The following is a 23,664-nucleotide window of genomic DNA, read 5'->3' as shown; positions in this document are numbered from 1 at the left end:
ATAGTAACTTGTCATCTTTCATGTTCAACAACACACCAATCACATGTGACAACAGGAAAAACAGCAGGTCAAAAGCAAACTTACTGTAAATCAAGGAAGGTCTTTCCACATCACTAGAAATGGAAAGATAGCAACCCTGAGTGGGTTCAAAAAACCAACCTTTAAATTAACAGGCTAACATGCTAACCAATTGCACCACAGAGACTTGTGGTTGTACTGACCCTCAGCTGGCGAAAGTCTCATGGAAGATCACTACAAGTCAGGAAGGTTCACATCGCTACTATCTGAAAAATGTCATCCCTGGGTGGTGTCAAAGCACTAACCTTTAGATTGACAGTCAAACTCGCTAACTGATTGCACGAGAGAGGCTTGTGTTGGCATTGAGCCTCAGCAGGTCAAAGTCACAGGTAATCTCATTACAGGTCCAGGATATCACATTCACATCATGGAGCACAACAAACTGAAAAGTCTCGTCCCTGGGTGGGCTCGAACCACCAACCTTTAGATTAACAGTCTAACGCGCTAACCAATTGCGCCACAGAGACTTGTGGTGTGCCTGACCCTGACACTTGATCGCTGGCCATCCGTGATCTCATCCAACTGTACATGGCGTTTACGAAACAACAACACTTTGTTCCAATGGTTGTGTCAACGTGCATCGAAAGTGCCGCAACATTTCCAAGTAAGTAGCCCTGTAGTTTTCTAACGTTTGTTCGCTTTTTGAATGGCCTTAAAAGGGCAGAAATGTAGGGCAATGTTCGTCAACGCAACATTTTATTAAAAGGCATCTGGCAGGAGTAAATTCAGCCACAATCACAAATGTAATTTGATAAATATATATTTTAAACAACTGCGTTTTCACGAATCTAATATATAATCACCAATCTCATTCAAAATAATTAGGGGACTGACCCCGGAAGAATGATGTAGTGGCGAGTCACTTTCATGGTGTATAGGCACACATGTACACACAAACACACACACACTGGACCAACATTGTCCTTCATGCGAGATACATTTAAATGCTAAGGTTTTTCATGCCAGATTGACATAATTTACATTGTCATACTAGCCGGATTAATATGAATACATGATATGTTCCATGGAGACCACAGAATGAATAAGCTATTGAGTAACAGAAGATCAGAGACCATTGACAGCCATTTTACCAGTAGGTATAGTAACTTGTCATCTTTCATGTTCAACAACACACCAATCACATGTGACAACAGGAAAAACAGCAGGTCAAAAGCAAACTTACTGTAAATCAAGGAAGGTCTTTCCACATCACTAGAAATGGAAAGATAGCAACCCTGAGTGGGTTCAAAAAACCAACCTTTAAATTAACAGGCTAACATGCTAACCAATTGCACCACAGAGACTTGTGGTTGTACTGACCCTCAGCTGGCGAAAGTCTCATGGAAGATCACTACAAGTCAGGAAGGTTCACATCGCTACTATCTGAAAAATGTCATCCCTGGGTGGTGTCAAAGCACTAACCTTTAGATTGACAGTCAAACTCGCTAACTGATTGCACGAGAGAGGCTTGTGTTGGCATTGAGCCTCAGCAGGTCAAAGTCACAGGTAATCTCATTACAGGTCCAGGATATCACATTCACATCATGGAGCACAACAAACTGAAAAGTCTCGTCCCTGGGTGGGCTCGAACCACCAACCTTTAGATTAACAGTCTAACGCGCTAACCAATTGCGCCACAGAGACTTGTGGTGTGCCTGACCCTGACACTTGATCGCTGGCCATCCGTGATCTCATCCAACTGTACATGGCGTTTACGAAACAACAACACTTTGTTCCAATGGTTGTGTCAACGTGCATCGAAAGTGCCGCAACATTTCCAAGTAAGTAGCCCTGTAGTTTTCTAACGTTTGTTCGCTTTTTGAATGGCCTTAAAAGGGCAGAAATGTAGGGCAATGTTCGTCAACGCAACATTTTATTAAAAGGCATCTGGCAGGAGTAAATTCAGCCACAATCACAAATGTAATTTGATAAATATATATTTTAAACAACTGCGTTTTCACGAATCTAATATATAATCACCAATCTCATTCAAAATAATTAGGGGACTGACCCCGGAAGAATGATGTAGTGGCGAGTCACTTTCATGGTGTATAGGCACACATGTACACACAAACACACACACACTGGACCAACATTGTCCTTCATGCGAGATACATTTAAATGCTAAGGTTTTTCATGCCAGATTGACATAATTTACATTGTCATACTAGCCGGATTAATATGAATACATGATATGTTCCATGGAGACCACAGAATGAATAAGCTATTGAGTAACAGAAGATCAGAGACCATTGACAGCCATTTTACCAGTAGGTATAGTAACTTGTCATCTTTCATGTTCAACAACACACCAATCACATGTGACAACAGGAAAAACAGCAGGTCAAAAGCAAACTTACTGTAAATCAAGGAAGGTCTTTCCACATCACTAGAAATGGAAAGATAGCAACCCTGAGTGGGTTCAAAAAACCAACCTTTAAATTAACAGGCTAACATGCTAACCAATTGCACCACAGAGACTTGTGGTTGTACTGACCCTCAGCTGGCGAAAGTCTCATGGAAGATCACTACAAGTCAGGAAGGTTCACATCGCTACTATCTGAAAAATGTCATCCCTGGGTGGTGTCAAAGCACTAACCTTTAGATTGACAGTCAAACTCGCTAACTGATTGCACGAGAGAGGCTTGTGTTGGCATTGAGCCTCAGCAGGTCAAAGTCACAGGTAATCTCATTACAGGTCCAGGATATCACATTCACATCATGGAGCACAACAAACTGAAAAGTCTCGTCCCTGGGTGGGCTCGAACCACCAACCTTTAGATTAACAGTCTAACGCGCTAACCAATTGCGCCACAGAGACTTGTGGTGTGCCTGACCCTGACACTTGATCGCTGGCCATCCGTGATCTCATCCAACTGTACATGGCGTTTACGAAACAACAACACTTTGTTCCAATGGTTGTGTCAACGTGCATCGAAAGTGCCGCAACATTTCCAAGTAAGTAGCCCTGTAGTTTTCTAACGTTTGTTCGCTTTTTGAATGGCCTTAAAAGGGCAGAAATGTAGGGCAATGTTCGTCAACGCAACATTTTATTAAAAGGCATCTGGCAGGAGTAAATTCAGCCACAATCACAAATGTAATTTGATAAATATATATTTTAAACAACTGCGTTTTCACGAATCTAATATATAATCACCAATCTCATTCAAAATAATTAGGGGACTGACCCCGGAAGAATGATGTAGTGGCGAGTCACTTTCATGGTGTATAGGCACACATGTACACACAAACACACACACACTGGACCAACATTGTCCTTCATGCGAGATACATTTAAATGCTAAGGTTTTTCATGCCAGATTGACATAATTTACATTGTCATACTAGCCGGATTAATATGAATACATGATATGTTCCATGGAGACCACAGAATGAATAAGCTATTGAGTAACAGAAGATCAGAGACCATTGACAGCCATTTTACCAGTAGGTATAGTAACTTGTCATCTTTCATGTTCAACAACACACCAATCACATGTGACAACAGGAAAAACAGCAGGTCAAAAGCAAACTTACTGTAAATCAAGGAAGGTCTTTCCACATCACTAGAAATGGAAAGATAGCAACCCTGAGTGGGTTCAAAAAACCAACCTTTAAATTAACAGGCTAACATGCTAACCAATTGCACCACAGAGACTTGTGGTTGTACTGACCCTCAGCTGGCGAAAGTCTCATGGAAGATCACTACAAGTCAGGAAGGTTCACATCGCTACTATCTGAAAAATGTCATCCCTGGGTGGTGTCAAAGCACTAACCTTTAGATTGACAGTCAAACTCGCTAACTGATTGCACGAGAGAGGCTTGTGTTGGCATTGAGCCTCAGCAGGTCAAAGTCACAGGTAATCTCATTACAGGTCCAGGATATCACATTCACATCATGGAGCACAACAAACTGAAAAGTCTCGTCCCTGGGTGGGCTCGAACCACCAACCTTTAGATTAACAGTCTAACGCGCTAACCAATTGCGCCACAGAGACTTGTGGTGTGCCTGACCCTGACACTTGATCGCTGGCCATCCGTGATCTCATCCAACTGTACATGGCGTTTACGAAACAACAACACTTTGTTCCAATGGTTGTGTCAACGTGCATCGAAAGTGCCGCAACATTTCCAAGTAAGTAGCCCTGTAGTTTTCTAACGTTTGTTCGCTTTTTGAATGGCCTTAAAAGGGCAGAAATGTAGGGCAATGTTCGTCAACGCAACATTTTATTAAAAGGCATCTGGCAGGAGTAAATTCAGCCACAATCACAAATGTAATTTGATAAATATATATTTTAAACAACTGCGTTTTCACGAATCTAATATATAATCACCAATCTCATTCAAAATAATTAGGGGACTGACCCCGGAAGAATGATGTAGTGGCGAGTCACTTTCATGGTGTATAGGCACACATGTACACACAAACACACACACACTGGACCAACATTGTCCTTCATGCGAGATACATTTAAATGCTAAGGTTTTTCATGCCAGATTGACATAATTTACATTGTCATACTAGCCGGATTAATATGAATACATGATATGTTCCATGGAGACCACAGAATGAATAAGCTATTGAGTAACAGAAGATCAGAGACCATTGACAGCCATTTTACCAGTAGGTATAGTAACTTGTCATCTTTCATGTTCAACAACACACCAATCACATGTGACAACAGGAAAAACAGCAGGTCAAAAGCAAACTTACTGTAAATCAAGGAAGGTCTTTCCACATCACTAGAAATGGAAAGATAGCAACCCTGAGTGGGTTCAAAAAACCAACCTTTAAATTAACAGGCTAACATGCTAACCAATTGCACCACAGAGACTTGTGGTTGTACTGACCCTCAGCTGGCGAAAGTCTCATGGAAGATCACTACAAGTCAGGAAGGTTCACATCGCTACTATCTGAAAAATGTCATCCCTGGGTGGTGTCAAAGCACTAACCTTTAGATTGACAGTCAAACTCGCTAACTGATTGCACGAGAGAGGCTTGTGTTGGCATTGAGCCTCAGCAGGTCAAAGTCACAGGTAATCTCATTACAGGTCCAGGATATCACATTCACATCATGGAGCACAACAAACTGAAAAGTCTCGTCCCTGGGTGGGCTCGAACCACCAACCTTTAGATTAACAGTCTAACGCGCTAACCAATTGCGCCACAGAGACTTGTGGTGTGCCTGACCCTGACACTTGATCGCTGGCCATCCGTGATCTCATCCAACTGTACATGGCGTTTACGAAACAACAACACTTTGTTCCAATGGTTGTGTCAACGTGCATCGAAAGTGCCGCAACATTTCCAAGTAAGTAGCCCTGTAGTTTTCTAACGTTTGTTCGCTTTTTGAATGGCCTTAAAAGGGCAGAAATGTAGGGCAATGTTCGTCAACGCAACATTTTATTAAAAGGCATCTGGCAGGAGTAAATTCAGCCACAATCACAAATGTAATTTGATAAATATATATTTTAAACAACTGCGTTTTCACGAATCTAATATATAATCACCAATCTCATTCAAAATAATTAGGGGACTGACCCCGGAAGAATGATGTAGTGGCGAGTCACTTTCATGGTGTATAGGCACACATGTACACACAAACACACACACACTGGACCAACATTGTCCTTCATGCGAGATACATTTAAATGCTAAGGTTTTTCATGCCAGATTGACATAATTTACATTGTCATACTAGCCGGATTAATATGAATACATGATATGTTCCATGGAGACCACAGAATGAATAAGCTATTGAGTAACAGAAGATCAGAGACCATTGACAGCCATTTTACCAGTAGGTATAGTAACTTGTCATCTTTCATGTTCAACAACACACCAATCACATGTGACAACAGGAAAAACAGCAGGTCAAAAGCAAACTTACTGTAAATCAAGGAAGGTCTTTCCACATCACTAGAAATGGAAAGATAGCAACCCTGAGTGGGTTCAAAAAACCAACCTTTAAATTAACAGGCTAACATGCTAACCAATTGCACCACAGAGACTTGTGGTTGTACTGACCCTCAGCTGGCGAAAGTCTCATGGAAGATCACTACAAGTCAGGAAGGTTCACATCGCTACTATCTGAAAAATGTCATCCCTGGGTGGTGTCAAAGCACTAACCTTTAGATTGACAGTCAAACTCGCTAACTGATTGCACGAGAGAGGCTTGTGTTGGCATTGAGCCTCAGCAGGTCAAAGTCACAGGTAATCTCATTACAGGTCCAGGATATCACATTCACATCATGGAGCACAACAAACTGAAAAGTCTCGTCCCTGGGTGGGCTCGAACCACCAACCTTTAGATTAACAGTCTAACGCGCTAACCAATTGCGCCACAGAGACTTGTGGTGTGCCTGACCCTGACACTTGATCGCTGGCCATCCGTGATCTCATCCAACTGTACATGGCGTTTACGAAACAACAACACTTTGTTCCAATGGTTGTGTCAACGTGCATCGAAAGTGCCGCAACATTTCCAAGTAAGTAGCCCTGTAGTTTTCTAACGTTTGTTCGCTTTTTGAATGGCCTTAAAAGGGCAGAAATGTAGGGCAATGTTCGTCAACGCAACATTTTATTAAAAGGCATCTGGCAGGAGTAAATTCAGCCACAATCACAAATGTAATTTGATAAATATATATTTTAAACAACTGCGTTTTCACGAATCTAATATATAATCACCAATCTCATTCAAAATAATTAGGGGACTGACCCCGGAAGAATGATGTAGTGGCGAGTCACTTTCATGGTGTATAGGCACACATGTACACACAAACACACACACACTGGACCAACATTGTCCTTCATGCGAGATACATTTAAATGCTAAGGTTTTTCATGCCAGATTGACATAATTTACATTGTCATACTAGCCGGATTAATATGAATACATGATATGTTCCATGGAGACCACAGAATGAATAAGCTATTGAGTAACAGAAGATCAGAGACCATTGACAGCCATTTTACCAGTAGGTATAGTAACTTGTCATCTTTCATGTTCAACAACACACCAATCACATGTGACAACAGGAAAAACAGCAGGTCAAAAGCAAACTTACTGTAAATCAAGGAAGGTCTTTCCACATCACTAGAAATGGAAAGATAGCAACCCTGAGTGGGTTCAAAAAACCAACCTTTAAATTAACAGGCTAACATGCTAACCAATTGCACCACAGAGACTTGTGGTTGTACTGACCCTCAGCTGGCGAAAGTCTCATGGAAGATCACTACAAGTCAGGAAGGTTCACATCGCTACTATCTGAAAAATGTCATCCCTGGGTGGTGTCAAAGCACTAACCTTTAGATTGACAGTCAAACTCGCTAACTGATTGCACGAGAGAGGCTTGTGTTGGCATTGAGCCTCAGCAGGTCAAAGTCACAGGTAATCTCATTACAGGTCCAGGATATCACATTCACATCATGGAGCAAAACAAACTGAAAAGTCTCGTCCCTGGGTGGGCTCGAACCACCAACCTTTAGATTAACAGTCTAACGCGCTAACCAATTGCGCCACAGATATTTTTGGTGTGCCTGACCCTGACACTTGATCGCTGGCCATCCGTGATCTCATCCAACTGTACATGGCGTTTACGAAACAACAACACTTTGTTCCAATGGTTGTGTCAACGTGCATCGAAAGTGCCGCAACATTTCCAAGTAAGTAGCCCTGTAGTTTTCTAACGTTTGTTCGCTTTTTGAATGGCCTTAAAAGGGCAGAAATGTAGGGCAATGTTCGTCAACGCAACATTTTATTAAAAGGCATCTGGCAGGAGTAAATTCAGCCACAATCACAAATGTAATTTGATAAATATATATTTTAAACAACTGCGTTTTCACGAATCTAATATATAATCACCAATCTCATTCAAAATAATTAGGGGACTGACCCCGGAAGAATGATGTAGTGGCGAGTCACTTTCATGGTGTATAGGCACACATGTACACACAAACACACACACACTGGACCAACATTGTCCTTCATGCGAGATACATTTAAATGCTAAGGTTTTTCATGCCAGATTGACATAATTTACATTGTCATACTAGCCGGATTAATATGAATACATGATATGTTCCATGGAGACCACAGAATGAATAAGCTATTGAGTAACAGAAGATCAGAGACCATTGACAGCCATTTTACCAGTAGGTATAGTAACTTGTCATCTTTCATGTTCAACAACACACCAATCACATGTGACAACAGGAAAAACAGCAGGTCAAAAGCAAACTTACTGTAAATCAAGGAAGGTCTTTCCACATCACTAGAAATGGAAAGATAGCAACCCTGAGTGGGTTCAAAAAACCAACCTTTAAATTAACAGGCTAACATGCTAACCAATTGCACCACAGAGACTTGTGGTTGTACTGACCCTCAGCTGGCGAAAGTCTCATGGAAGATCACTACAAGTCAGGAAGGTTCACATCGCTACTATCTGAAAAATGTCATCCCTGGGTGGTGTCAAAGCACTAACCTTTAGATTGACAGTCAAACTCGCTAACTGATTGCACGAGAGAGGCTTGTGTTGGCATTGAGCCTCAGCAGGTCAAAGTCACAGGTAATCTCATTACAGGTCCAGGATATCACATTCACATCATGGAGCACAACAAACTGAAAAGTCTCGTCCCTGGGTGGGCTCGAACCACCAACCTTTCGATTAACAGTCTAACGCGCTAACCAATTGCGCCACAGAGACTTGTGGTGTGCCTGACCCTGACACTTGATCGCTGGCCATCCGTGATCTCATCCAACTGTACATGGCGTTTACGAGACAACAACACTTTGTTCCAATGGTTGTGTCAACGTGCATCGAAAGTGCCGCAACATTTCCAAGTAAGTAGCCCTGTAGTTTTCTAACGTTTGTTCGCTTTTTGAATGGCCTTAAAAGGGCAGAAATGTAGGGCAATGTTCGTCAACGCAACATTTTATTAAAAGGCATCTGGCAGGAGTAAATTCAGCCACAATCACAAATGTAATTTGATAAATATATATTTTAAACAACTGCGTTTTCACGAATGTAATATATAATCACCAATCTCATTCAAAATAATTAGGGGACTGACCCCGGAAGAATGATGTAGTGGCGAGTCACTTTCATGGTGTATAGGCACACATGTACACACAAACACACACACACTGGACCAACATTGTCCTTCATGCGAGATACATTTAAATGCTAAGGTTTTTCATGCCAGATTGACATAATTTACATTGTCATACTAGCCGGATTAATATGAATACATGATATGTTCCATGGAGACCACAGAATGAATAAGCTATTGAGTAACAGAAGATCAGAGACCATTGACAGCCATTTTACCAGTAGGTATAGTAACTTGTCATCTTTCATGTTCAACAACACACCAATCACATGTGACAACAGGAAAAACAGCAGGTCAAAAGCAAACTTACTGTAAATCAAGGAAGGTCTTTCCACATCACTAGAAATGGAAAGATAGCAACCCTGAGTGGGTTCAAAAAACCAACCTTTAAATTAACAGGCTAACATGCTAACCAATTGCACCACAGAGACTTGTGGTTGTACTGACCCTCAGCTGGCGAAAGTCTCATGGAAGATCACTACAAGTCAGGAAGGTTCACATCGCTACTATCTGAAAAATGTCATCCCTGGGTGGTGTCAAAGCACTAACCTTTAGATTGACAGTCAAACTCGCTAACTGATTGCACGAGAGAGGCTTGTGTTGGCATTGAGCCTCAGCAGGTCAAAGTCACAGGTAATCTCATTACAGGTCCAGGATATCACATTCACATCATGGAGCACAACAAACTGAAAAGTCTCGTCCCTGGGTGGGCTCGAACCACCAACCTTTAGATTAACAGTCTAACGCGCTAACCAATTGCGCCACAGAGACTTGTGCTGTGCCTGACCCTGACACTTGATCGCTGGCCATCCGTGATCTCATCCAACTGTACATGGCGTTTACGAAACAACAACACTTTGTTCCAATGGTTGTGTCAACGTGCATCGAAAGTGCCGCAACATTTCCAAGTAAGTAGCCCTGTAGTTTTCTAACGTTTGTTCGCTTTTTGAATGGCCTTAAAAGGGCAGAAATGTAGGGCAATGTTCGTCAACGCAACATTTTATTAAAAGGCATCTGGCAGGAGTAAATTCAGCCACAATCACAAATGTAATTTGATAAATATATATTTTAAACAACTGCGTTTTCACGAATGTAATATATAATCACCAATCTCATTCAAAATAATTAGGGGACTGACCCCGGAAGAATGATGTAGTGGCGAGTCACTTTCATGGTGTATAGGCACACATGTACACACAAACACACACACACTGGACCAACATTGTCCTTCATGCGAGATACATTTAAATGCTAAGGTTTTTCATGCCAGATTGACATAATTTACATTGTCATACTAGCCGGATTAATATGAATACATGATATGTTCCATGGAGACCACAGAATGAATAAGCTATTGAGTAACAGAAGATCAGAGACCATTGACAGCCATTTTACCAGTAGGTATAGTAACTTGTCATCTTTCATGTTCAACAACACACCAATCACATGTGACAACAGGAAACACAGCAGGTCAAAAGCAAGCTTACTGTAAGTCCAGGAAGGTCTTTCCACATCACTAGAAAGGGAAAGATAGCAACCCTGAGTGGGTTCAAATCACCAACTTTTAAATTAACAGGCTAACATGCTAACCAATTGCACCACAGAGACTTGTGGTTGTACTGACCCTCAGCAGGCGAAAGTCTCATGGAAGATCACTACAAGTCAGGAAGGTTCACATCGCTACTATCTGAAAAATGTCATTCCTGGGTGGTGTCGAAGCACCAACCTTTAGATTGACAGTCAAACACAGTCAAACTGATTGCACTAGAGAGGCTTGTGTTGGCATTGACCCTCAGCAGATCAAAGTTACAGGTAATCTCATTACAGGTCCAGGATGTCACATTCACATCATGGAGTACAACAAACTGAAAACTCTCGTCCCTGGGTGGGCTCAAACCACCAACCTTTAGATTAACAGTCTAACGCGCTAACCAATTGCGCCACAGAGACTTGTGGTGTGCCTGACCCTGACACTTGATCGCTGGCCATCCGTGATCTCATCCAACTGTACATGGCGTTTACGAAACAACAACACTTTGTTCCAATGGTTGTGTCAACGTGCATCGAAAGTGCCGCAACATTTCCAAGTAAGTAGCCCTGTAGTTTTCTAACGTTTGTTTGCTTTTTGAATGGCCTTAAAAGGGCAGAAATGTAGGGCAATGTTCGTCACTGCAAAATTTTATTAAAAGGCATCTGGCAGGAGTAAATTCAGCCACAATCACAAATGTAATTTGATAAATATATATTTTAAACAACTGCGTTTTCACGAATGTAATATATAATCACCAATCTCATTCAAAATAATTAGGGGACTGACCCCGGAAGAATGATGTAGTGGCGAATCACTTTCATGGCGTATAGGCACACATGTACACACAAACACTGGACCAACATTGTCCTTCAAGCGAGATACATTTAAATGCTAAGGTTTTTTATGCCAGATTGACATAATTTACATTGTCATACTAGCCGGATTAATATGAATACATGATATGTTCCATGGAGACCACAGAATGATCAAGCTATTGAGTAACAGAAGATCAGAGACCATTGACAGCCATTTTACCAGTAGGTATAGTAACTTGTCATCTTTCATGTTCAACAACACACCAATCACATGTGACAACAGGAAACACAGCAGGTCAAAAGCAAGCTTACTGTAAGTCCAGGAAGGTCTTTCCACATCACTAGAAATGGAAAGATAGCAACCCTGAGTGGGTTCAAATCACCAACCTTTAAATTAACAGGCTAACATGCTAACCAATTGCACCACAGAGACTTGTGGTTGTACTGACCCTCAGCAGGCGAAAGTCTCATGGAAGATCACTACAAGTCAGGAAGGTTCACATCGCTACTATCTGAAAAATGTCATCCCTGGGTGGTGTCAAAGCACTAACCTTTAGATTGACAGTCAAACTTGCTAACTGATTGCACGGGAGAGGCTTGTGTTGGCATTGACCCTCAGCAGGTCAAAGTCACAGGTAATCTCATTACAGGTCCAGGATATCACATTCACATCATGGAGCACAACAAACTGAATACTCTCGTCCCTGGGTGGGCTCGAACCACCAACCTTTAGATTAACAGTCTAACGCGCTAACCAATTGCGCCACAGAGACTTGTGGTGTGCCTGACCCTGACACTTGATCGCTGGCTATCCGTGATCTCATCCAACTGTACATGGCGTTTACGAAACAACAACACTTTGTTCCAATGTTTGTGTCAACGTGCATCGAAAGTGCCGCAACATTTCCAAGTAAGTAGCCCTGTAGTTTTCTAACGTTTGTTTGCTTTTTGAATGGCCTTAAAAGGGCAGAAATGTAGGGCAATGTTCGTCAACGCAACATTTTATTAAAAGGCATCTGGCAGGAAAAAATTCAGCCACAATCACAAATGTAATTTGATAAATATATATTTTAAACAACTGCGTTTTCACGAATCTAATATATAATCACCAATCTCATTCAAAATAATTAGGGGACTGACCCCGGAAGAATGATGTAGTGGCGAGTCACTTTCATGGCGTATAGGCACACATGAAGAAACAAACACACACACACACTGGACCAACATTGTCCTTCAAGCGAGATACATTTAAATGCTAAGGTTTTTCATGCCAGATTGACATAATTTACATTGTCATACTAGCCGGATTAATATGAATAAATGCCCTAACTGATTGCGCTAGAGAGGCTTATGGTGGCGTTGACCCCCAGCAGGCCAAGTTGTTCAGCACTATTATGGCTTGGGGGTAGAAGCTGTTAAGGAGCCCTTTGGTCCTAGACTTTGCGCTCCGGTACCGCTTGCTGTGCGGGAACAGAGAAAACAGTCTATGACTTGGATGACTGGAGTCTGAGAATTTTATGTGCTTTCCTCTGACACCGCTGTGTCCTGGATGGCAGGAAGCTTGACCCCAGTGATGTACTGGGCCATACGCACTACCCTCTGTAGCGGCTTACGTGCAGATGCCGAGTAGTTGCCATACTAGGCGGTGATGCAACCGGTCAGGATGCTCTCAATGGTGAAGTTGTCGAACTTTTTAAGGATTTCGGGACCCATGCCAAATATTTTTATTCTCCCGAGGAGGAAATGGTTTTGTCGTGCCCTCTTCACAACTGTCTTTGCGTGTTTGGACCATGATAGTTCGTTGGTGATGTGGACACCAAGGAACTTGAAACTCTCAACCCGCTCCACTACAGCCATGTCGATGTGAATGGGGTCCTGTTCAGCCCGCTTTTTTATGTAGTCCATGATCAGCTCCTTTGTCTTGCTCACATCGAGAGAGAGGTTGCTGTTCTGGCACCACACTGCCAGTTCTTTGATCTCCTCCCTATAGGCTGTCTCATCGTTGTCGGTGATCAGGCCTATCACAGTTGTGTCGTCAGCAAATTTAATGATGGTGTGGGAGTTGTGTCACGCAGTCGTGGCCAAACAAGAAGTGCTTCAGTTGATTAACAAAAACTACACAAATCAACTAAACTACATGACCAATTGCTCAAAAAACAGCAAGCAATAAATAATGACAACAGCGATTACTTACAGTACTAACAAGATACCTACCCTACATGATGACAAGACTACTGAGACTCTCACATACAGTGAGCTCCAAAAGTATTGGGACAGTGGCCCATTTATATAAATTTTTTGGCTCTGGACTCTAGCACTTTGGCTTTGAAATGATGCAATGTTACCATGATCACGGATAGCCTTGAATGAATCGTGAATAACAATGAGTGAGAGTTACAGACGCACAAATAGCATTCCCCCAAGACATGCTAACCTTACAATAACAGGGGAGGTTAGCTTTTTTTGTGGGGTATGATATTGATGCCTCTAACTTTCTCACTCATCATAATTCACAACTCATTCAGGATTATCCGTAATCATGGTAGCATCCACATTAATGCAGTGTTTAGAAAGTGTTTAGAAACATATTCTATACTCATTTACAATAAAAGTGACAAATGCATCCAGCAAGTTTGTAGACTCACAAGCTTGATGTAATCATTGCGTGTTAGGACTACGGGAGCAAATACTAAACTTTTGACTACTTTAAATTCATAAGTGAATTTGTCCCAGTACTTTTGGTCCCCTAAAATGGGGGGGGGGGGGGGGGGTGGACAATGTAAAAAAAGTACTGTACTTTCTAAACAGTTCACCAGATATGGATGAAAATGCCCTCAAATTAAAGCTGAGTCTGCACTTTAACCTCAGTCCATTGTATCATTTCAAATCAAAGATGCTGGAGTAGAGCCAAAACAACAACAAAAATGGTCACTGTCCCAATACTTTGAGCTCACTGTAGTTTGTCTTTTAGCATAAACACTCAAGGAATAAAATATGATATAAAACAGAGTTTATTTATAGAAGAAATACAGTAGCACTTTAACCAGACACTCTGACTCTGAGGTCACAGATACATTGGTTCAAACATTTATTTTCAAAATGCCTGTGCTGTTGCAATGTTACATTGCTACTGTGACAAACTCTTCTGCAGGGTGATGCCAAAGCATCAAGTTTGTTTGCAATCAATCATCTAACAATAACCCATGTCATGAAATACATCGGTGACATTTGTGAAATATGCCCCTGGTGGTGCAGTTCTAGCCACATTGCAGCATTTATTTGTTTGACCTGTTTTGTATCAGCCCGACTGTAGCCCATATGATACAATAAAGACAAATAGTCTTTTCATTTGCTTTTTTTATTTCACCTTTATTTAACCAGTAAAGCTAGTTCTCTTGTTCTCTTTTACAACTGCAACCTGGCCAAGATAAAGCAAAGCGACACAAACACAGAGTTACACATGGGATAAACAAGCGTACAGTCAATAACACAATAAGAAAAAAAGTATGTCTATATACAGTGTGTGCAAATGGCGTGAGGTGGTAAGGCAATAAATTGGCCATAGTAGCGTATTAATTACAATTTAGCAAATTAACACTGGAGTGATAGATGAGCAGATGATGATGTGCAAGTAGAAATACTGGTGTACAAAAGAGCAGAAAGGTAAATAAAAACAATATGGGGATTAGGTAGGTAGTTGGTTGGGCTATTTACAGATGGGCTATGTGCAGCTGCAGCGATCGGTTAGCTGCTCAGATAGCTGATGTTTAAAGTTAGTGAGGGAAATATACGTCTCCAGCTTCAGCAATTTTTGCAATTCGTTCCAGTCATTGGCAGCAGAGAACTGGAAGGAAAGGCTGCCAAAGTAGGTGTTGGCTTTGGGGATGATCAGTGAGATATACCTGCTGGAGCGCGTGCTACGGGTGGGTGTTGTTATCGTGACCAGTGAGCTGAGATAAGTGGGAGCTTTACCTAGCAAAGACTCATTGATGACCTGGAGCCAGTGGGTCTGGCGACGAATATGTAGCGAGGGCCAGCCGACTAGAGCATACAGGTCGCAGTGGTGGGTGGTATAAGGGGCTTTGGTGACAAAACGGATGGCACTGTGATAGACTGCATCCAGTTTGCTGAGTAGAGTGTTGGAAGCTATTTTGTAAATTACATCGCCGAAGTCGAGGATCGGTAGGATAGTCAGTTTTACGAGGGTATGTTTTGCGGCGTGAGTGAACGAGGCTTTGTTGCGAATTGGAACCCTATTCTATATTTAATTTTGGATTGGAGATGTTTAATATGAGTCTGGAAGGAGAGTTTACAGTCTAGCCAGACTGTACTTTGTAGTTGTCCACATATTCTAAGTCAGAACCGTCCAGAGTAGTGATGCTAGTCGGGCGGGCGGGTGCGGTAGCGAACGGTTGAAAAGCATGCATTTGGTTTTACTAGCGTTTAAGAGCAGTTGGAGGCCACGGAAGGCGTGTTGTATGGCATTGAAGCTCGTTTGGAAGTTAGTAAACACAGTGTCCAAAGAAGGGGCAGATGTATACAGAATGGTGTCGTCTGCTTAGAGGTGGATCAGGGAATCACCCGCAGCAAGAGCGACATCGTTGATGTATACAGAGAAAAGAGTCGGCCCGAGAATTAAACCCTGTGGTACCCCCCTAGAGACTGCCAGAGTTCCGGACAACAGGCTCTCCGATTTGACACACTGAACTCGGCCTGAGAAGTAGTTGGTGAACGAGACGAGGCAGTCATTTGAGAAACCAAGGCTGTTGAGTCTGCCGATAAGAATGTGGTGATTGACAGAGTCAAAAGCCTTGGCCAGGTCGATGAAGACGGCTGCACAGTACTGTCTTATCAATGGCGGTTATGATATTGCTTAGTACCTTGACCGTGGCTGAGGTGCACCCGTGACCAGCTCGGAAACCGGATTGCACAGCGGAGAAGGTACAGTGGGATTCGAAATGGTCAGTGATCTATTTATTAACTTGGCTTTCGAAGACTTTAGAAAGGCAGGGCAGGATGGATATAGATCTATAACAGTTTGGGTCTAGAGTGTCACCCCCTTTGAAGAGGTGCTTGTTGAAGATAAAGGCAACGCAGAAAAACTTTCACAACTGAACGAATTTTACACAGTAGTTTTTGTCCCACCTCCCTCTCCTTCCCTTCCTCTCTCTCCCCCTCCTCCCTCACACACTGACAAACACCAGGCGTGCAGAGTATGCCAGGTCTGCCAGGTAGAGCAGGAAGTTGAGAGCGGTGAGAACTGCAACCGTCAACAGTGTTGGCTGCTGACGGGTTTGGGTGTGGCTGTAACTCTTGTCGAACTGGAACACGGGCCAGATGATGGTGGCAGTCAGGTACATGACAACAGCCAGCAGGCCATAGGCTGACAGGAAGCGTGCGAAGGGGAACGGGAGAAAGCCGGTACACTCCCCGACACACAGCACCACCACGGCCGCCGACAGGATGAAACAGACACAGTAGACCGCCATGCACCACTTGAGCGCTGCGTGATGATCGTACGACACCGGGTCGCTGACCAGCAGGAAGATGATGCAGGCCACGAAGGTCTGGCACACCTTGAGCAGGCCTGGAGCCGTGGCCATGTAGCCCGACACCTCGCCCGGCCGCGCCCGCGTCAGGGTCACCTCCCACAGGTAGGCCACGGTGGCCAGGCAGGAGAAGACGGTGGAGGCGATGCGTCTGTCCCGGGCCTCCCCGTGGTTCTGCTGGCCCTTGAGGAAGTAGACAGGGAAGATGACAGAGGCGGAGAAGCAGAGCAGGGTGGCGTAGCAGGCCATGGTGATGGGAAAGTTTTTCCAGGAGACAGGGGCTCGGGCCTGGAGGCCAAAGTGCTCCACCAGCAGTACCAGCAGGGTCACGGAGAAGCTGAAGGCCCAGCAGAACACACACCAGTCTGCTAACCCGTGGGAGAGAGAGGCCCCGTGGGCCACCACACTGAAGGCCACGCAGGAGAACAACTGGGCAGCCACACGCACCCACAGAAGCTGGGAGGTGGGCAGCACAATCAATGGCATGGTGGGAGGTGTTATACTGTCAAGTTATACAGGGGAGTGGGGAATATGTACTGTAATATAGCTGAACACCGTAATAGTTAATGTTCTGAGCCCTTCCTCAGATACAATTAAAAGACTCTGAACTTGTCCTGTTCTCATCCAGGGTTCTGCAAGGAAAGAAAGAAACAAAGCAAGATTTAGGGGCCAGGCAAATCACAGTACATCCCAATTAATAAATAAATAAAAACCATTGTGAAATTGTGAAACTGAAACCATTAACATGACTCTCAGTTCTACATACATGAGAGCATTTCTTGAAAATGGTTCCCAGTCACTTCTTCTCTACATGTCCCTCCCTCCCCAGAGAGATGCCTGATTACATGCTCTCCTAGTTTAAGTACACACATTACATCAACATGGCTCGCAGTTCTAAGTTTAAATGCATGAGAGAAATGTATTCACTATGACAATACATGCTAACAAATTGAGAGAAATACGTTTTTTTTTTGTACGTATGGGACATTTCGGGGACTTTTTATTTCAGGTTATGAAACATGGAACCAACACATTACATGTAGTGATTATATTTTTATTCAGTATAATTTAAAGATCCATATTAAGTATTGGATCTTTAAAATACAGCTTTTTCATGACCCTGCAATTTACCTATACAATATCTGATGGTGAAGTAAACAAAATATATAAATGAGCTCTCCACAATGAATTTCAATAGAAAACTAATAAAAATAGACAAGCTCCTGCAACCATGGAAAAGTAAATACCTGTCTATTTACGGAAAAAAATTACACTGATTAACTCCTTAGTCATATCTTAGTTTACTTCACTTACTTATGGCCTTGCCTACCCCAGATGATTTGTTTTTCAAATCATATAAGCAAAAAATATTTTGCTTTATCTGGGATGCTAAACCAGACAAGATAAAGCGTGCCCATCTATATAATGAATATGAACTGGGTGGGCTGAGATTAAATATAAAAGCTCTAAACCTCTAAAAGCTTCACTTTTACTTGATGTTTTACTTGAACCCAAAATGGTTCTCAAGCAGATTACTAAGAAAAACTCATCCCTTGTTTAAAAATTGCCTTTGTGCAGATTGCCACGTCTCATTTTCGATTAATTGAAAATTAAACCTTGTTCAAAGTATCTCTTGTTCAAACAAGCATTGCAGAGCCTGGCAAGTTGGGCGCTTGGGCCAATAGGTTGCTGGTTCGGGTTCCCGATTTAACTTGGTGGGAGATCTGTCGACGTGCCCTTTGGCGGGGTGCTTGACCCTGGTTGCTCCTGTGGGTCGCTCTGGATGGGAGTGTCTGATAGATGACTGAATGTAACGTAAATGTTGAGCGGATTCACTGCAGGTAGATTGTATGTTTTAATATTCAATACATTTTTTTAAACAAAAAATTGAGTTTCTATGAGACAAATTCAGGTAAGTCCCTCCCTGTTTTGTTTGCTTCCGTTTAAGAAACGTTTCACATCAGAATCGGCGGAATGAATACACCCCTAACCAGTGCAAAACCTTTCACTATGGTGTAAAATGTTTTCGCTACGGTGTGCACAAATACATTTTTGTCCAACCCAGCTCTTTATGGTTGTTAGGCCTACTAATTGATTACCACCACCCCCCCCCCCCCCTCCTGGTCACATGTTATACTCCTCCAGTAGGTTACACTTATCGGTAACACTTTATTTGGGTAATCCATCTGTAGATGCTCTATCAGAAAGATTTCAGCTAACTATCTACTAACCCTAACCCTTATCAACAGATATTGTTGATAGTACAGTATGACCATCTGTAAAGCATCTACAGATGGATTACACGGACTATCCAAATAAAATGTGGCCCACTTCTCCTCACACTAAGAAAGATATAGCAGTCAGAGAGAAAAATCTATTCTAGCTGTGACTTGTACTAGGGAGTATGCACACAGTAATGAGGAAATAAAAAAACAGTGAATTCAGACTGAACTGAGAAGGCATTTCCTCCTTGACGTCGTCGCTCTCTATTGGCATTGGTGTTCACTGTCAGTCACACAGCATCATCATCCCTTTTCATTGGGCCAAAGCTAAGATCCTAAGACTTCGAGACATGGTCGGCATCCCAAATGGTACCCTATTCCCTATCCCAAATGGTACCCTATTCCCTACACGGACTCATATTTAATATACTCATGAACTGAATGCAAGGTACACTGTCATCCTCATCATATGCTTGTCAGTAACGCATTGACTTCCTCTTCAGTGTGTCAAGCTCTAAACCCGGCTTCTTTAAGGCTTTGTTACTTTAAGTACTTCTTTACTGAGTCTGAATATATTTTTTGCTTTAAAGAGCCTCCGTTCCTCTCTGGCCGAGGAAGAAAAACAGGAAGCTGAACTAATGTCTCCATTTCACATCTACAGGGGCCCAGATACTACTAGCCTACTGTACCGTAGACCTAGTCCACATGGAAATGACAAGTTTGTGATATAAAACTGGGTTAAACAAACCTTGGGCTTGTTTACTGGACCCAGATTTGACCAAGGCTACTCCTAGACGAGTCCAGGACTAGGATGAATCTGTGTCTGGGAAGCTGGCCCACATTGTCAATACCATATTCCATTTCTCTTTTAGATGGGGGCCTAGTTACTCACATCTAGAGGCTGGGGAACAAAAATAAACTGAGGGGAAATGGGGGTTAGGAGGATGTGATGGGTGCAGTTATGGTACGTGCCCAAGTCTCTCTCTTGAAAAGGAAGTATTACAATATTCTTAGCAGGAGAGTGCTGGTTTTATTGTTATTTTTTCATGCCAGTGAGAAATTCCCTATGAATGTTTTATTTAGAATTTAAATTAAATTATTCCAATATTGGCAGGATGTTCAAACTGAAACACATGAGGAGAAAAGTTCATCAAAGCATGACCAGACTTGTTGATGGTATTTCCAACACATTCAGATCATCAATGATGAGTGAGTGAGTGCACAAGCGTAAGGGCTGTGGCCGACGCGACGCACAGCACCTAAATAGATTAATGCTATGGTATCTGAGGCATTCTCATTGGACTAAAAATAGAAAGTAACGGTATTTTCTGTACCTTCTTTCTCGTCTAGACTTCACTGGAATACAAATAGCATTTTAAAGAATAACGGTTATTCTTACCTCTGATCTCGCATGGTCTTCTTCCTTCCTGTTACCGTTTTGGAGCCGGGGCGCGCACTTTTACGCTCGCGACCACTTCGTCTATAGGTAACTGGCAAAATAATGGAAACACTTGACTAAATTAGGGATACAACCAGTGGTGGAAAAAGTACCCAATTGTCATACTTGAGTAAAAGTAAAGATACCTTAATAGAAAATGACTCAAGTAAAGTCACCCAGTAAAATCCTACTGGAGTAAAAGTAAAAAAGTATTTGGTTTCAAATATACTTAAGTACCAAAAGTAAATGTAATTGCTAAAATATACTTAAGTATCAAAGGTAAAAGTATAAATAATTTCAAATTCCTTATATTAAGCTAACCAGTCGGCACAATTTTTTTGTTTTAATTTTTTTAGGGATAACCAGGGGAACACTCCAACATAATTTACAAACAACGCATGTGTTTAATGAGTCCGCCAGATCAGATGCAGTAGGGATGACCAGGGATGCGTGAATTATACAATGTTTCTGTCCTGTCAAGCATTCAAAATGTAATGAGTACTTTTGGGTGTTAGGGAAAATGTATGGAGTAAAAAGTACATTATTTTCTTCAGGAATGTAGTGAGGTAAAAGTAAAAGTCATCAAAAATATAAATAGTAAAGTCGGGTACAGACACCCCAAAAAACGACTTTAAAGTATTTTTACTGAAGTAATTTACACCACTGGATACAATGCATATTGAAAGCAAGTGCTTCCACACAAGTGGGTGGTTCCTCATTTAAATAAGAATTTTATATCCCATTATGCTTAGGGTCATGTATAGAATGCTGGGCAGGTCATTATTTTGACTACCATGGCTATGCCCCCATGGGAAGATAATGCCTCCATCCACAGGACACGAGATATCACTGAATGGTTTGATATGCATGAAAATGATGTAAACCATATGCCATGGCTGTGTCCGTCACCAGATCTCAACCCAATTATGGGAGATTCTGGAGTGGTGATTGGACAGCATTTTCCACCACCATCAACAAACACCAAATTATAGAATTTCACGTGGAAGAATGGTGTCGCATCCTTGCAATAGAGTTCGACACTTGTAGAATATATGCTAAGGTGCATTGAAGCTGTTCTGGCTCGTGGTGGCCCAATGCCTCATTGTGACACTTTATGTGGATGTTTCCTTTATGTTGGTAGTTACCTGTAGCTCAGAGAAGAACTGGGCGAGTTCGATTATGCTGAACCGCGGGGCAACGGTCTATAGCTGGCGCCCTTCTCAAATCGAACAGTCAGCATGGTGCATCGTCCAGGAAGATACAGCTCTTTCCCATAATATATATATATAAGGACTTGTATATATATATACACACACACACGTATATATTTGAATTTTCAAACTAGTTTTTATTGGGAAGGCAAATAATGCGTTTTTATCAAACACAATCACTTTTGCATGTGAAAACACAGAAAATCATACTCATTCTCCACGTGCTTAATTATGTCACTTTTGTTTTGAGCCGACTTCATCATGGGCTTTAAACGGGGCACCTGGCTCACGCCCGTGTGGCAGCCCGGTTCCTAAACGAAGGCAATCAACATTCACTGTGTGCAAAACACACCCATCCAGGCGCCCGGGACAGATTAATCGAATCCCCTCACTTTCTCACAAACTCCACGCCAAATTTGGTCATATGTCTCATTTATAGTAGGTCATGTCTAGAACTGGAATTGGGGGCTTAACCAGGGGCGCGTTCAGCAGGACAACGTTTTGGAACTGTTAGAAATAATGTTAGGCTATCTATAACAAATGTGCTTTTTGGACATGGAGAACAAGGAATCATGTTGGCTCTACTGATGGCATTTCCTATCTGCAACGTTCGACAACGTTTGGCTAATGAACTTGGCCCAGATGTGTGTGGATAAGGGGTGGAAGCTGTTTGAGGGTATGGGGAAACATCGTCTGCTGAAACAGTTCCCATCAGGTCCAGAGTTTCAGCAATAGTTTTAACAATAGTATCCAGCTACATCCTGTTGCTAAAATTAGTCTGTCACTAAAGCCAATACTATCGCCATCTACTGGCGGTGGTTAATCCGTACCACCGGCATGTGAACTCCTTTTCTTTCCTAGATTCCTTTTCTCATTTCCTAGCTCCCTTTCCTTCCCGCTCTACTGGCAGTGGTTAATCCCTACCACATTCATGTGAACTCCTCCTTTTCTTTCCTATATTGCTTTCCTTGCTCCCTTTCCCTTCCTCCTTGCCTAGCTCCATTTATTTTCCACCTTTCCTCGCCCCCGCCCCCCTTTCTTCATTATTATTGTTTATTAAGATAGCCTATATTAAATATAACACCAGCATGATTTTGTTTAATTTGAAGGACTTGTTTTGAAGCTAATTTTATGCAATTCTATGTAGTTTACAAGTCTCATGACATCTTAGGTAGGTTATTTAATGATGATGATAATAATAAGGAAAATAAAGTCTTGACCCAATATCCCCCCCCAAAAATGTTGATGCATGCCAGCAAAGCCACAACACTAAACAATACATTAATTGCACTATAACGGTGACAAACGGTGCCCACAAACTGTTGGGACAGCTTTATGTAGGCGTTAAAAGCAGAGCTTTCTTTCCAGCACCATGGAGTGAATCCTTACCACCGCTACACCTGGCTATCAGTGGAGCATTGTCTGGCAGCGAAACAGATCATTCAGCCTTTCAGCCTTTCATCATTCAGTCTTTTTAAAAAGCATAGCTGAAATGGCTGATTTCCTTAAACAAATGTGGTTTCTACTGACAATTGAGATGGACAAACTGTGGCAGAAGGGAACGATGAGCGAATAAGAGGCAATTCGATTAAGACAATGAGCGAGCAAAGACGGACGTAGTCACTATAACTATTTACACAGCACTTTTGAAATGTACAGTGACAAAATTCAGAGCATGGGCCATTCTTACAGTATTCTACCTGTACAC

General features: G+C 42.2%; 1 protein-coding gene and 11 non-coding genes across 12 annotated transcripts; all 12 read right to left on the bottom strand.

Annotated features, from left to right (window-relative positions):
* Positions 1–471: 471 nt before the first annotated feature.
* Positions 472–545, bottom strand: trnan-guu (transfer RNA asparagine (anticodon GUU)). The gene has a single exon. It is a non-coding gene; the product is annotated as a tRNA-Asn (tRNA).
* A 1,103-nt stretch (positions 546–1,648) lies between these two features.
* trnan-guu (transfer RNA asparagine (anticodon GUU)) lies at positions 1,649–1,722 on the bottom strand. Its single transcript has one exon. It is a non-coding gene; the product is annotated as a tRNA-Asn (tRNA).
* Positions 1,723–2,825: 1,103 nt separating this feature from the next.
* Positions 2,826–2,899, bottom strand: trnan-guu (transfer RNA asparagine (anticodon GUU)). The gene has a single exon. It is a non-coding gene; the product is annotated as a tRNA-Asn (tRNA).
* Positions 2,900–4,002: 1,103 nt separating this feature from the next.
* Positions 4,003–4,076, bottom strand: trnan-guu (transfer RNA asparagine (anticodon GUU)). Its single transcript has one exon. It is a non-coding gene; the product is annotated as a tRNA-Asn (tRNA).
* Positions 4,077–5,179: 1,103 nt separating this feature from the next.
* trnan-guu (transfer RNA asparagine (anticodon GUU)) lies at positions 5,180–5,253 on the bottom strand. Its single transcript has one exon. It is a non-coding gene; the product is annotated as a tRNA-Asn (tRNA).
* A 1,103-nt stretch (positions 5,254–6,356) lies between these two features.
* Positions 6,357–6,430, bottom strand: trnan-guu (transfer RNA asparagine (anticodon GUU)). Its single transcript has one exon. It is a non-coding gene; the product is annotated as a tRNA-Asn (tRNA).
* A 1,103-nt stretch (positions 6,431–7,533) lies between these two features.
* trnan-guu (transfer RNA asparagine (anticodon GUU)) lies at positions 7,534–7,607 on the bottom strand. Its single transcript has one exon. It is a non-coding gene; the product is annotated as a tRNA-Asn (tRNA).
* A 1,103-nt stretch (positions 7,608–8,710) lies between these two features.
* trnan-guu (transfer RNA asparagine (anticodon GUU)) lies at positions 8,711–8,784 on the bottom strand. The gene has a single exon. It is a non-coding gene; the product is annotated as a tRNA-Asn (tRNA).
* A 1,103-nt stretch (positions 8,785–9,887) lies between these two features.
* Positions 9,888–9,961, bottom strand: trnan-guu (transfer RNA asparagine (anticodon GUU)). Its single transcript has one exon. It is a non-coding gene; the product is annotated as a tRNA-Asn (tRNA).
* A 1,105-nt stretch (positions 9,962–11,066) lies between these two features.
* trnan-guu (transfer RNA asparagine (anticodon GUU)) lies at positions 11,067–11,140 on the bottom strand. Its single transcript has one exon. It is a non-coding gene; the product is annotated as a tRNA-Asn (tRNA).
* A 1,095-nt stretch (positions 11,141–12,235) lies between these two features.
* Positions 12,236–12,309, bottom strand: trnan-guu (transfer RNA asparagine (anticodon GUU)). Its single transcript has one exon. It is a non-coding gene; the product is annotated as a tRNA-Asn (tRNA).
* Positions 12,310–14,600: 2,291 nt separating this feature from the next.
* LOC129865412 (myeloid-associated differentiation marker homolog) lies at positions 14,601–20,770 on the bottom strand. Its single transcript, XM_055938200.1, has 2 exons — positions 20,707–20,770; positions 14,601–17,717 (listed from the first exon to the last, which is right to left on the bottom strand). Exon 2 carries the CDS (start codon positions 17,569–17,571, stop codon positions 16,720–16,722), a length of 852 nt encoding a protein of 283 aa, XP_055794175.1. The 5' UTR covers positions 17,572–17,717; positions 20,707–20,770; the 3' UTR covers positions 14,601–16,719.
* Positions 20,771–23,664: the final 2,894 nt, after the last annotated feature.

Source organism: Salvelinus fontinalis, chromosome 11 (assembly GCF_029448725.1).
Source record: "Salvelinus fontinalis isolate EN_2023a chromosome 11, ASM2944872v1, whole genome shotgun sequence".
Lineage (NCBI taxonomy): Eukaryota > Metazoa > Chordata > Actinopteri > Salmoniformes > Salmonidae > Salvelinus > Salvelinus fontinalis.
The sequence above is the reverse complement of the archived record's forward strand: the minus strand, read 5'-3'. Positions and strand labels throughout refer to the sequence as shown.

Excerpts from the sequence above, each read along its gene's own strand:
- LOC129865412 (XM_055938200.1), bottom strand. The coding sequence starts at position 17,571 with ATGCCATTGATTGTGCTGCCCACCTCCCAGCTTCTGTGGGTGCGTGTG.